Here is a 13,983-nt window from a genome sequence, read left to right on the forward strand (position 1 = left end):
ACATCTGCAGTGAAATTGCTACAAAGAAATGTGACGGTGAGAAACATTAGCAGTCAGATCATCCTGCAGGCCACTGGACACATCCATCTCAGTTCATGGACCACTTTCCTGATTCAGTTTCAAGCAGCTGTACTTTTGTGTATGTGTGTGTTTTACATTAATTCACATTTTGATGTTCAACTTGATCAAATTTCCCTTACTATCCACTCCTGAATGAAACACTAGGAAAGCAAAACAAATACCCAAAAATGCCCTGCCATCTCCCATCAGGAGATGATTGTATGAATTAATTTACCTTTCTGCCTGAGAGCAAAATTACTCTGAGTTCTTGAATTTTTTTCTCTGTAGTTTCCAGTAATTACAGTATTTACCGTGTAAACTGACTACATACTTATTGTAGGTGTGTACACTCAGGTTTTTTGTACACTGAGGGACTGTTAGCATGTTAGCATGTCCTAATTTTCAGTTTGACATCCAAGTAAGGTGGAAAAGAGCGGGCACTGTTTAAAACCAGTGTCATTGTATGTTCCTTAACCCATCAAACTGTGTTGTTGGGATGTTAATGTGTTTCCAAATGTCAGCTTTCCTTTTGGTTGATCACACCTATAAGAGTTAACACAACATTTATTCCAGATTAACTATGGACTAAAGGCTTTTTATATACAGTATTTATCAGCTGAAGTTCCGTGAAACTTGTTTCCGCTTTGAGAAAAATCTGTCTTTAGGATAAGGTAGTTAAATTTTACTGTTTTATGAGTCTGAATTTGAATGGAAATTTCCCAGCGGATGTTTTTAATTCGACTTTACTGTCATCCGGCAGGTGATTGAGTTCGATGACGGCTCAGGCTCAGTGCTCCGTATCCAGCCTCTGAGGACCCACCGTGATGAAGCCATCTATGAATGTACAGCCACCAACAGCGTAGGAGAGATCAACACCAGCGCCAAACTCACCGTCTTAGAGGGTAAGACCTGACTTTGTGTAATCACCTCACGGACTCTCTGACAGCTGGACAGGGTTTCATGTTCATGTTACCCCGTGTTGGCACTACGTTAGGAGATGGAGCGTGCACAGACAACACATTGAGTTCTCCATTTGACTCACTGTTTGTGTCCAGTTTTATTCATTGAACTCAGTTCAGTTAGCATTGCATTGAGTTATGGCACAAATACACCCACAACAGAAATATTTATAGGGGTCTGGGAACCATTTCAATAACTCAAGTTCCAGTGGACTGAAGATAGTTCTTGCTCTGTGTGTGGTAGTCTTTGATAGTCCAAAAACTTCAGGGGCAGAGTTGCATTCAAACCACTAGCATCAATATCAGGAGACATGTCTGGTTGTTTTCACTGACACTCATCAATTTTGTGAATCTTTAGATTGTACTTGGTGTTCTTCACTTAAAAGTCAGTGATTGGATACTTCTCTTTGAAATAAACTTTGGCAGTCATCAATAACTTCTCCACTTTAGTCTTAAAGTATGACTTTATTTACCAAGGCTATTTTTGGAGCCATGATGTTATCCCACTATTTCTCATTCTCGTACTCATTAGATCCATCAGTGTTCTACCAATGTAAATTAAAAGAAAAGCTTGATGACAATGTTCTCTTTCCTTGTGTATGAAAATGGCATCTCAAATCTTGTTGTTTTTGTTGTTTTTGTTGATTTAATTAATGTGCCAATTGATCTGATTCTCTTGGCTCTTCAGATGAGTTTTCTTGATAGCTTGATATCAACTGCTGTGAAGACATTAACATCGTTACAAGTTATTAACAGTGCAAGACAGTTCAGACAGAAGAAAACTCGTTTTGTTTGCCTGCTAGTTTGATAGTGGCAAATCAGTATTTCCCAAACCCTGATTTATTTGTGGCAGTCCATCATAGTATCATCACTGACCATCACATGTTCATTTTCTGTTTATTTTATTTTTTATTTTGCACTCTAAATCATTCTGAATCAAAACACTTGTTTTAAGCTTTCCATACAGAACAGAGTCAGTGTGAAGTTTATAAATTATTAATATCATTAACGCCTCTGCATAAACTGAAACACTGTCGCATTCAAGGTACCTGCTAAATTCACCTTTCTCTTAACACAACACTGTTCGTGTTAAGTTATTTTAAGCATCTAAGGTGTCACATTGTCTTTCCAGAAGTTGCTTTACTGTAGCCTGTCTTGTAGCTGCTAACTAGTCTGTACTGTCGAGAGCATTTCTGCCGTGATGAGGGGAGGCAAAGAGGGACTGTTCACTGCATAAACCAGAATTTTATTCCCTTTTCTTGTCCCCCACACAAGGTACACAACATTAAGTGTAATTTGGGCTCATCTACACACCTTATGGGTGATGAATTAACTTCATCACCTCTGTTGGCATGCTCTTCACAGTGAGTGTAGTTATGCGTCGCTAACTTACTTTTCACACGGGCAGTTCCTGTTAGTGCACGCTTTGAATTGCACATTACAGGTTAATTATTTACCAAATTAAACTCTCAAGGAGGCAGCCAATGAAATTAGCAAAATAAAATGACAACAATCACCCAATATAGCAACTGGTGATGGACTCAGTCGCCAATAGCTGCTATTTTCATCTTGACTCTAACACAGACATGACACATGAAAGCCTGTGGGTGTAGCTGTGTCACAGGAAGCTTTCACTGCCTTCTACTACCCCATATTCACCTGTTTCCAGCAATGTTGTCTATTCACAGTGATGGGAACACTGCTGGGAAAGGGATTTTCATGGTTAAGTCGCAGTACAGCTCTTCAGCAGCAGCTTTCAGAAAGGCTGCGATTGTCCCCCATGAGTCTGCAAGCAGTCCTCCAAACTAAATGACAAACTGTAGTGTCTCACATTGCCTCTGAAAATGTACCACTGAAACATTTTATGATACTGCACCACTACCCCATCACTGGCAAGACTAAATGGGACAGAAGCTTCTCGATTACTCACATGGTACAAATTTTGCTTTACTTTCGTTTGAGTGATATTTCACACAAGTAGTTGATGCATTGGCTGTTGTTGTTGTGTTTCTTGTTCAGTCAAACATTTGCAAGCATTTGTTACTTTGCCTTTGAGCTTGCTACAGAGAATACACTACATCAGACTACAGCTGAGCTCTCTATATGATGGAACAAAAAGTCAGTCTGCGGTTTGGCCGTTAGATGTCTCAGTCTCAAACAGGACTCAGTGTCTTTGTGTGATCGTGTTTATTGAACAGGAATGTGTTGAAAGTGATTTTGGCTGGGAACCTCCTGTAGGTGTGTCTCTAGACGGTTCTGCTCTTTGCCAGCGGCGAGATGGAGCCCAAACACATTTATTTAATCGACACTCTAATTGATAGACAAACAACCACACACAAAAAAGGGCTGTCTCTCTGGCAGCCTTTTCCAAATCGCTCAGGAGCCCATTATACTTATTCTGCCATGTAGATATTGTCAGCAGTAAACACAGCCTGAGGCTCCCGAGCCTGTTGCACCAAACAAACAGGCCTTTTCTCTCCAAAACCACTCAGGGTCTTGTTAAAAGAGAGTGACGGGCCGCGCTGATAATCACTGTTAGTGGACTTGTATTTAATACACAAGGCTGCAAAACACAGAGTAAGCTGTGAACTGATAAATATGTATACATGTCAAACAATTTGTGCTCTGTTTTGGTGTTTTTATTTTTAGGGCGTAGGAGCTGATAGCCTTTCTGCTGATGCCTGTCAGGGTCAAATCATCAATATGTAGCAGTTCGTTAAGGCAGACGAGATAGATTTTATTGCAGCTGTTAAAGAGTAACAAGACCGGGGCAGCTTCATTATTTTTGTCCTCATGGACTGATAAACATTTCAGTTTAGTACTGCTGAAGCTAGTTTGTGAGAAAAGCTTGCAAGATTAGATACAGTCTCAGAAATGGTGATGCTGTAGACAGTATATTAAATTTTGGATAGCAGTCTGACTGTGTATGACACATCTGACTTTGCAGCAGTGTCTCCTTGACTGTACAATTACAATCACCAGCGCTGCAGTGCACAAAATTCAGTTGATAAATTTTCATGGAAAGTGGAGGAAAAGTCATTGTAAAGAAGTTATGATGTCTTCTAATCAGCGGAATAGTTTAAAATGTACTAAAATCAGTCCTGAGGATAAACCCATTTCTTCAAGCATCACCATCAAACCAAATTGTCAAGACTGATGTGCAGGGGATGGAGCCTTTTAGTTTTAATATTAAGGCCTAAATCGTTTTTTTATAATGACATTTTCAGAACCAACAGTACTGGTCTGTGAATGGCAATCACTGCTATGCATTTTAAACACAGGGCTTCATTTACCTACAGAGAAACGGGTCATCTTCTCTCTGCTTTATAAGTATATTTTATAGGCCTTTCTGTTGTCTGACCTGCTCCTTTTTTTGCTGTTATCGCAACACAATACTATTGACAGTGCCATGGGCATTTCTATAGCTTCCACAAACCGATTTACATCATATTCCACACTCTGCTGCTGTTCTAACATCATGCACATGCTTAAATGCTGTTTCTTTCCACAGTATTTTCCAGTTGCTTCTTCCACTCATCCATATGCCATCTACAGTGCACTTCTTCATCTGTCACACAGAAGTCAAACTGTGCAGAAGCTCATGAAACTGAGTCACAGGAAAATCAAACACACTGGCAGGGACTTTATGAAAAAGTTAGGAAGTCATTCGTATCTCGGCTGATATTTAAGAGAGCTCCAGGAGCCTGAGATATCATTCAGGGAGAAATATTCTGTGAGTGAAGAGATGTTTTGAGAAGGCATGATGACAATGATCTTATTAAAAGATACTGTTTGGACAAAACCGAGTTGTTTTTGAGCTTGACCTTGCGTGGGATGCAGGAAAGAGAGAGCATGTTCTCTCAAAAAAAAAATCGAAAAACTCCCCTCACAACATTATTCTTCTGTGGAGCAGGGAAGATGCAGCTGTGCAGAAATGATGGTTCTGCCGTAATGTGATGAAAGACACAACAGCTGAAGCTAATACCTAAGCGTATATCTAACACATGGTCTGATTTGTTAATTTTGAATTAAATTGTGTTTGTTTCAGATATCATTGCGATTTATGGCGTAATATGTGAGAGATGTGTCAGTATTCACGCGACATTTTAAATTAGACCAGATGTATTTCTGAAGCTGCGTGTGGAGATGGCCAGTGTTTCCTCACTGTCTCCTGTGTGAATGTTGTATTTGTGAATATCGTAACTTTTAATTAATTCTACCATCACCAACCGCTTTGACATCCTCTCATCATAACGTCTGCATGCTTGTTGTCACGTCGTCCTGTATTCTTCACAGCAAATGTGTGTGTAATACTGCTTACCACAGATAAGTGTTAGCAAATTAGATACAGTAATCTTAACCATAGTATTAGACTCTTTTCTGGTTTCTTGAATATTTTGTGGAATATTTTGAATACTTTCCTGTAATAGAACGGGATTCCAGTACAGTCCTTGTCAGGTTTTTTGTGGCAGCTAAATTGCTAGACAAGCATGCTAAAATGATTGTTCATCTGCTAATCAATCAGCTCTGTAACAACTAAGTAGGCTGGCTGAAGTTCACAATTTATCAAAGTCAGGCTCTCACTGCAGGCTTTTTGTGTCAATTTACCCCTTTTTCACCCCTTCTGACAATTAAATGAGAAATCTGGTCTGAGACCTTCGTCTGAACCGATGTCAAGCCCACATTATTTGGTAATGTGAGAGATTTACAGATCCACTCTGAAACCTCCCACGCTGCTCAGAGATTCCTTGGGCTAAAGTTAGAATTATGGATTGTTATAATTATAACAGAGCAGTGTATACTGTTAAAATCGCATCTCAAGTTCTTGCTGAAGAATAGACAAACTGCATCTCCCTAACGATTTTCTCATACAGCATCGATTAGCCTTCTGTTTTTGTTTTTCTCTCACTGAAAAGTTTTGGTTTTTTTGAGCATTGCAGCAAGTGGTTGCACTGCAGTTTACATCTGCTTCCCCAAAAGATCACGTGAGTTGTTCTCCTGCTCCCTCCGGCACAATAATCACAATAATATCCTATCCATTACCATTACTTTCAAATCACCTAGTATATGAATATCTGAAATTTGAGATGAGAATAGTTGTTTCTCCTTATGTGTCTGATGTAAAATGATTTCAAAATCCAACTCCTGTGGTCCAAGCACGACAAACGATAAGCAGTAGATATATGGTAGGTCAGTGTTTATTGAAAACTAGCATGAGTTTTTCACGATGATTAGCAGAATCATAATTCAACTATCTTAATGATTCTTTTGGATTCTGAATACACAACCTTATGTTTTTGTATTGACATGGTTGTGCTTTTTTCACTTTTGGATTGAAAATGCAAAATGTATCGCTAAGAGGAATGCAAATGTAGATCATAAAATCTTTCCCACTATGACCTTTTGGGGCTCTGTAGAAAACTGAAATGCATCATCATAATTTCTGCTTTGCGAGATAAAACGGAGGCATCATACTTTCCCAGGAGTAATCTTTCTTCTTGCTTCATCAATGACTGTCAGTCCTAGTCTCAGGCAGGGAAGATTTTATTCTTCATTTAGGGTATTGACATGTTACTGGGTTAATTTTCAGGTTATTGATGCATTTGAGGGGTGTTATCTAGGTTCTTGGTACTTCTGTGTATTAATGTCCAGGCTATCAATACTTCAGTACATCAACATTGAATTTGACATCTCAAGGCTGAAAATTTCATCTTCCCTTTAATATTTTGCTGTTCAATTCGAAGAAAATAATGATGCTGCTGGTGAGACTAAAATAACTGAACTAGCCTCTGTTTTGACAAAGTCTTCCATGATGCAGCCATCATATAGACAAAAGATCTGACATTGTGCAAGAAATATTTCTGTCAGTTGTTAAATTAGATGAGCTGGTTACATGAATCTGTGTAAATGTGCTTTGCAAGGCTTCATATCCACCTCAATCTTTTCCAAGTGTGCGTGGCTCTGTGCTCTGATAGAAAAAGCTTTCAGCATATATCATAATGAGACCTACTTTCATTCCAGTCCCCATTTTTGTGTCGCTATTTTCAAATAGTGCGTTTGTATTTTTGAAACAAAGCTCCTCTCTGATGCTGCACTCAGGGCATCTGCGTGTGTGAGAGAGAATATGTGTGTCAGTCTCAGGGAGAGTGATAGCTAAAGAGAGAATGGAAATACAAAACAGCAAAAGCAATAACTGAGAATGGGCAGAAATGAGAGATGAGGGAGAGGATGAAGACGCAGCGGAGTCGACAGCAGGACTCTGGGTAATGAGAGTGCAGCATTAGTCATGAAGTGAACCGACAGAGAGAGCTTAAGGGGATGAAGGGAGGGAGATGGTGAAGACAGCGGGAGCTGAAGCCAGTACAGTGCAGACAGGAAGGAGCGCTACTTCTCACGCGTGGGAGTTCTATGCCTTTCTGTAGAAAATATCATATACTTTTCTCTTTCGGTTGATTGTGACATTCAAGAGCAGCAAATGCACATCACTCCAAACAAACCTTCTGTACTTGTTATGGCCTCGAGTAGTACTGCTGGTTGCACTGATAGGCACTGAATCAACATCAGTGTCTTTTAAAGTACAAGATTTCTTTCCCACTGCTTTCCTGTCTTTTGCTCGCGCTCTGTCTGCAATAACCAATCTCTCTGAAGTCTTTGTTTTTCCTCTGAGATGCCCTGCCTAAGGGCACTTTGACAGTAAAGGTGGGTAGTGTAGATAGAAGAGCTAAAGCTCTCTATGTGCTCTGGCAGAATGCATATTTATGTGCATGATGGGAACACTGACGATATGTACACAACCTTTGCAGTAATTGCAGGATCATCGTGCCTCTGCCAGTGCTGCTCTTCTCTTTCTGTTTGGGTCTGTTTAGCTGTATTTCGGGATTTTGTCGAATTATCCGCGGGTGTATTCAGATTGTGTCCTTGCATCTGTCTTTATAGACCGAGTCTTTCTTAATTTATGCATGATTTTTTTTTTGTTTGTTTTTTTCCATGACACAGTTTTGAAAAGATTTCTCTTTAGTGATTTAGGTCTTATGTTTTGGCTGCATGATATTGGACCAGAAATGATATTGTGATATTTTTCTTTTCTGCGGCATAATTTGCAATATGGAAAAATAAATTAAGACTTGAATAAATATTTTAACAAAATCATCAGTGCACATTTGCATAGGAGTTAAAAATCATTTTAATAAAAATTAGAAAGAGCTGTTTGGACCTTTCTCGTCTGAGCGCTGGCAGAGGCATCCAAAATATTGTTTTTTTTTGCTTTGGATGGCATCCAGTTCTTGCTTTGCATTTTCCTTGCATCTTGAGTTTTTTGGTGCTAATTGAAATGGTCAAACAAGTTAGTTGTGATGCCTCATGAAGTGGCAAAGGCAGGATACTGTGAACACTCGTTTTTGTGTTTTGGTCGATGTGGAGTTTCTTTTTCATTGCTGGGCTGTCTTGGCTGACACATCTCTACAAGGTTGTGTGGGCATCTGATACGGAGCCTGTGGGGTGGCAGACTGGGGTGATGGTCCCCATGGTCAAAAAGGGTGACTGGAGAGTGATAGATAGATAGACTGATTGATTGATTGATAGATACTTTATTAATTCCAAGGGAAATTCAAGTGTTCAGCAGCTTACATACAACAACATCAATAATAAAAAGGGAGGTTAGTAACATTAACAATAAAGGTTAGTATATACTCTGAAAATGTTGCTGTACAATACTATATGAAAACAAAAAATATTCTATTTTTAAAACCTGTAGGATGCTAAATGAAATTAAAATTCAATATACAGTATTTACACATTTCAAGGCACGGTGATTTAAAGTGAATTTAGCAATTTAAATTGAGAGCATGTGTTCCAATTGTCTTCCTCTCTACTAGGGTATCACATTTCTCCTCCCTAATGTAAGTCATTGAACAAGACAATTTGCGTGTTGCATTTATTGACTTTTTTTACTTATGTTCGTTTAAGCATCAAAATTCCATCCTGTCTTTCTCTACATCCACCTGCTGCTGTTTGTCTTGTGACAACTGTCTGTGCCAGCAGCAGCAGCAGAATGACCTGCAGCTCCCCTACACAGCGATGTTGATGAGAGTCAATTAATCAGGATGAATAAATGTGACAGGACTTGCCCAACTTAGCTGCCTTTTACCGCTGTTTAATGAAATGCATAACCGATGCCATACATCGTGTTTTCCTGTGTTAGACCTTTCCACTGGTTCTCACCTTCATCAGCGACAGTCATAACATCTTGTCTGGTCTTATTACGGTGAATACAGCTGATTTGGAAATGACTCAGTAAAGGAGGAACTGAAAGGAAATTTTAATTTGCAGTCACTCCAGCTACACTTTGAGGCCCCAGGGAGATTTAAATTGAACCAAAACAACAGACAACTGGTCAGACTGTAAACACATTTAGGATTCTTTGAGCAGGAGGCAAATATAAACATTAGGCGAAAGATGGTGCGGGGGTAATCAGCCATGTACCAAAATATACAACAGGAAAACAATGTTTTAATGTTTGCACTGCTGTAAATCAAAAAACTTGGTTACTTTTATGATAAAATTGCCAACACAGCTGGTCTGAGGCTCTCACTTAGCATCTCAATATTGTAATTCACAAATAGATCAAATAGATTTCCTCTGATGGTCTAATTCTTTCTGCCAAGAAAAAAAAATCTGTCCTGTTAACTGGTTCTCATCTGATTGTCATTGTTGTAATTTCTAGATAATACACATACATAAATATGTTTCTTCCGAAAAGTCCTAACTTCAGATAAAATTACTGACCAACACAAAATGTTGCTAAATGTAAAGAAGTTTTTATTAACAGCAGTACAACAGATCAAACTGAACAATGTGCTAAACAAGAGCAGGAAACCTTTATTGATCAGGATCTGCAATGTGTGATTCCAGGCATACTAAAACCAGAGCCTGCCGGATTTACCGGCCAATTTAAGCCTATCACTAATATCTTAGCATTGCCATATATGTGGTCTGATATGACGGCTTTTTTGAAAGAACATAATAAAGAAAAAGAGGTTTGTTTGAATTGAAAACAATCTCACTATTTAGTTTGTCCAGCAAAGTATATTCTGTAAAACTCTCCGCTGCACACGCAACACAAAGAGTGTCCATCACAATTCCACTGGTGCCGAGTAAATCAGTGTCTTTACCTCAAAACTAAAGTTAATAAGAACAACCCCCTCGTTTTCCCTGTCAATACAACTTCAGCATAAATCTACACCAGTGGTCTTTTGTAGCAGCTAGCTGGCTATATATTGTGAGAAAGGTCAGCATCAGAGCATCTCTTGATCCTGGAGCTTGACATATGATTTATAGTAATATGCCCATCTTTTACTCTCCTGTGACAAACATTATTCCTCTCATGCTCATGTTCGTTTGCCATAATAAAGAGCTAACAAACTATGTAGCTATGTTCATAGCTTGTCAGTTGAGTGGAAGCTAATGTGTTAGTATTTCAGCCCATTCTCCCTGCCTGTTATAACATTAACAGGACTTTAATGAGTAGAGTAAAAACTCTGGTTTTCCACCAAATGCATAAAAAGTTATCCCTGTTACTATTTTTGACTGTTATATAATATGAGCAAAAAATGCTTAAGATGCTGTTTGATGAACATAAATGAAAGAAAAAATGTTGTTTTTAAGTGTTACCTTACTAGTGACACAGACACACACGCCCCCCATTATATCCATCCATCCATCCATTCTCTATACACCGCTTTATCCTCACTAGGGTCGCGGGGGGTGCTGGAGCCTATCCCAGCTGACTCGGGCGAAGGCAGGGGACACCCTGGACAGGTCGCCAGTCTGTCGCAGGGCTACATATACAGACAAACAATCAGACTCACACCTATGGACAATTTAGAGTAATCAATTAACCTCAGCATATTTTTGGACTGTGGGAGGAAGCCGGAGTACCCGGAGAAAACCCACGCATGCACAGGGAGAACATGCAAACTCTATGCAGAAAGAGCCCAGCCCCAGGCCGGGATATGAACCGGGGATCTTCTTCGTGCAGGGCGCTCCCCATTATATGAATATCTGAATATTTTTCCTCGCTAACATCACCATCAACCCAAAAATAGCAGTATCAATTGGGTTTATGAAAGCAGTGATAAGTTCATGTGTCCATTCATGTGACTTGAACATTACCATTTAATTTTGTCATTGATAAAAAAAAGTAAAACATTTTCATCATAGTTCTGATTTTAAAATATTACTTTTAAATTTAGTTTTACTGTCATTTTTCCATGGAAACGAACATAATACATATTTTCCGTCCTAGTTTTTGACATTTACAGTGTTGGATAAAACATGAGGCACTTGTGATTCATTAAATGTGGTTCCACTCAGCTTCTATTCACACTTTCTACTTTTTCATCTGCTTTACGTAATGTTTGTCGTAGATCTGGGTTAGCAAAGGTTCACATGGACCCTCGAAATGAAATCCTAACTTTTTGACTGCCCTTGGAAATCCTTATGTTCCCTATTTGCCAATATGGGAGTTTTAGCATGGAATGGTACTTTATGGGTCAGATGTCGAGGCCTCTGGGTAAAACTGTGCTCCATTAGCCAGTGAATATCAGTTTATTCACTATGGGGACTAAACTCTGCCTCGAAAAACAGTTGAATAACATCTCCTGTGACTCAGAAAGACATTTATCTATTCTGACAAATATCCTAGATGATGTCATTGGTTTCCTCTGATTATATCAGTTGGGCCAAATCTGTTTGAAACCTAACATCTGGTAGAGAATATCTGACAAATATATATGCTACCGAGTTGCATTATAGGAGACAGAAAATCCATTGATATTGAAAACATTTGGAAGGTGTCGTAGTTAAAGTTTTTCGCTTCAGTGTGACTTTTAAATTTTCAGGTGCCGCATCTTGAGGTGTTAAAATGTTGAGAACCATCGAGAAACTGAAGTTGTTTACATGTTGTTGAGAGCACGGGGAGTTAATATGTGTTGATGTTACCCATGAAATCACCAGTGTAATTTATGCACCTGAATAATGAGCTCACACAGCTGGCACTATCAGCTGTGACATTTGACACCTCCACTTGCCCCTGATGAGTGTGGAATAGAAGTCAGGATATCACACCCGCTGCTGCTTATTTTTTGTTGAACTTTCATGAACATGCAATGCAAAATTAGTAATGAAATAAGAGTGCATCTTTTGTCACCTTACCATTATTTTACGCTCTTCCCAAACCCTAAAATAAGTGTAGAGCAGGTTTTTACCTTCACCTGCCAGCCGCCGTTTTAATGGTGACGTAGAGATGTGCAGGTTTGTTTCTTACTGCAGTACTGAGTGATAGTCCAGCACTCAGGTAACTGGGTTGTCCTTCACTGAGCTACAGCGTGACTGAGAAGTGTGACATGGTCTGTGCTGTCTGGTCCAGGATGATAAAAGCTCCATCAGTGGCTGTTTAAGCGATCCAGAGCACTGCAGCATGGCTGTCTGCTGCTCTCTGTAGATCCTGCTGCATTTGTATCTGGACCGCACATACACAGATCTCAATTTCAACTGCTGCCTTCTGGCTTCCAGAAAATGTCTCCCAAAGTTAGAGTTTGACATTACCAACTGTTTTTTGTCCGAATTTGCCTTTTCAGGGCTTTGGTGCTGTGATAAAAATCACTAAGAGTCGAGAAGAAAAAGCGGATGAAAATTTGACATGAACAGCCCATGGTGCGTGCTCACAACGTCCCTGCTGTGTGCTCTAACAACATTAGACTGCTTAACATCTTCAGTGGTGGAGCTTATCAGCCATGCATTAAAGCTTTTTGCTAACAGAGCAGTTAACCATTAATGGGGAATCAATCATGAAGCCAGTGTCGCGAGCCAACCAGCATGCCTGTCACAACTTCAAACGCTGTAAGGGAATTAAAATGGTGTAAAATGAGGGAGGCAAATCTCTGGGTTGGAATTACTCTGCAGTGGAGCAGAACAGCCTAAAAGGTCTTTTACTTCCCGGGCTGCGTGGAGATGGTGGTTACTGTACCAGCATCACAATGACTGTACAGAGCTGTGGAAGTGACCTGTGGCCCTGCAGTGCTGGAAGTTAGAGGGAGACAGCAGGGGTCCTGACCTGACCCCGGCTGAGGGGCCCTTGCAGTGTTTAGGTCATGTGTTGGCTTTACACACCTGTTTCCGGAGGAAGACGTGACCTAACGACCATATCTGTCACTTTCACTGTGAGTCAGATGCTCCTGTGCATGCTTTCACACTGCAGCCTTTTGTTATTGAGAATGTGGTGCAACAAATGTTAGTGAGGTTACTCCTTACAAATATAGCAGCGATCACATGAGGTTGTACAGTTAAGCCTAAAATTATTCATATCTAGGAATTTGAAGTGAACTTTTGACTAAAAGGTTTCCTCGAGCTGGAAGTGACATAAACAACTGACAAAAGACAGTACGACATTGTGTCACAGATGTTAAATATTTTTACTGTTTCTTTGCTGTATTTTTTGTGTTGTTTTTTTTTTTTGATATTTTTACTAAAACATCATGTCTGAAATTATTCATAAACTTGAAATTGTTGCAAGTTTTTTTTTTTTAAAGTACTTCCCACTTCAAATACTCCCGGTCATTTTTTTCGTCATCTTTTTAACTTTATTTTATTTAACCTTTATTTAACCAGGTGATTGAGATTAAGAACCTCTTTTTAAGGGAGTCCTGGTCAAGATAGGCCACAGCAAGTACAAAGCACAGTTATAAAATTACACAGTTACAACAGAATTCAAATACGGAAAAATATATATATAAATATATAATGATAATTAAATTTACAAGCAAGTTGTAAACAAAGTGCATGTTGTGGAAATGGCCACAAGAGCTTGCAGTTTAGATTTAAAGGCACTCAGTTAATGTCCAGTCTTTCTGCAACTAAAGGTGCAGAATAAACAAAAGCCTTTTTACCCAGTTCAATACAAATATAT

General features: G+C 39.3%; 2 protein-coding genes across 16 annotated transcripts in view; one reads left to right on the plus strand and one right to left on the minus strand.

Moving 5' to 3' along the window:
• agxta (alanine--glyoxylate and serine--pyruvate aminotransferase a) overlaps nucleotides 1–13,983 on the minus strand; it is a 491,885-nt gene that overhangs the window by 173,273 nt on the left and 304,629 nt on the right. The window lies entirely within an intron of this gene.
• Nucleotides 1–13,983, plus strand: part of ptprfa (protein tyrosine phosphatase receptor type Fa) — a 396,740-nt gene that overhangs the window by 148,616 nt on the left and 234,141 nt on the right. For all 15 annotated transcript variants that reach the window (XM_051947515.1, XM_022191302.2, XM_022191308.2 and 12 more), the window contains exon 4: nucleotides 821–962. In XM_051947515.1, the coding sequence (XP_051803475.1) occupies nucleotides 821–962 (142 nt within the window). The remainder of the gene's footprint in view (nucleotides 1–820; nucleotides 963–13,983) is intronic.

Source organism: Acanthochromis polyacanthus, chromosome 4 (assembly GCF_021347895.1).
Source record: "Acanthochromis polyacanthus isolate Apoly-LR-REF ecotype Palm Island chromosome 4, KAUST_Apoly_ChrSc, whole genome shotgun sequence".
Taxonomy (NCBI): Eukaryota; Metazoa; Chordata; class Actinopteri; family Pomacentridae; genus Acanthochromis; species Acanthochromis polyacanthus.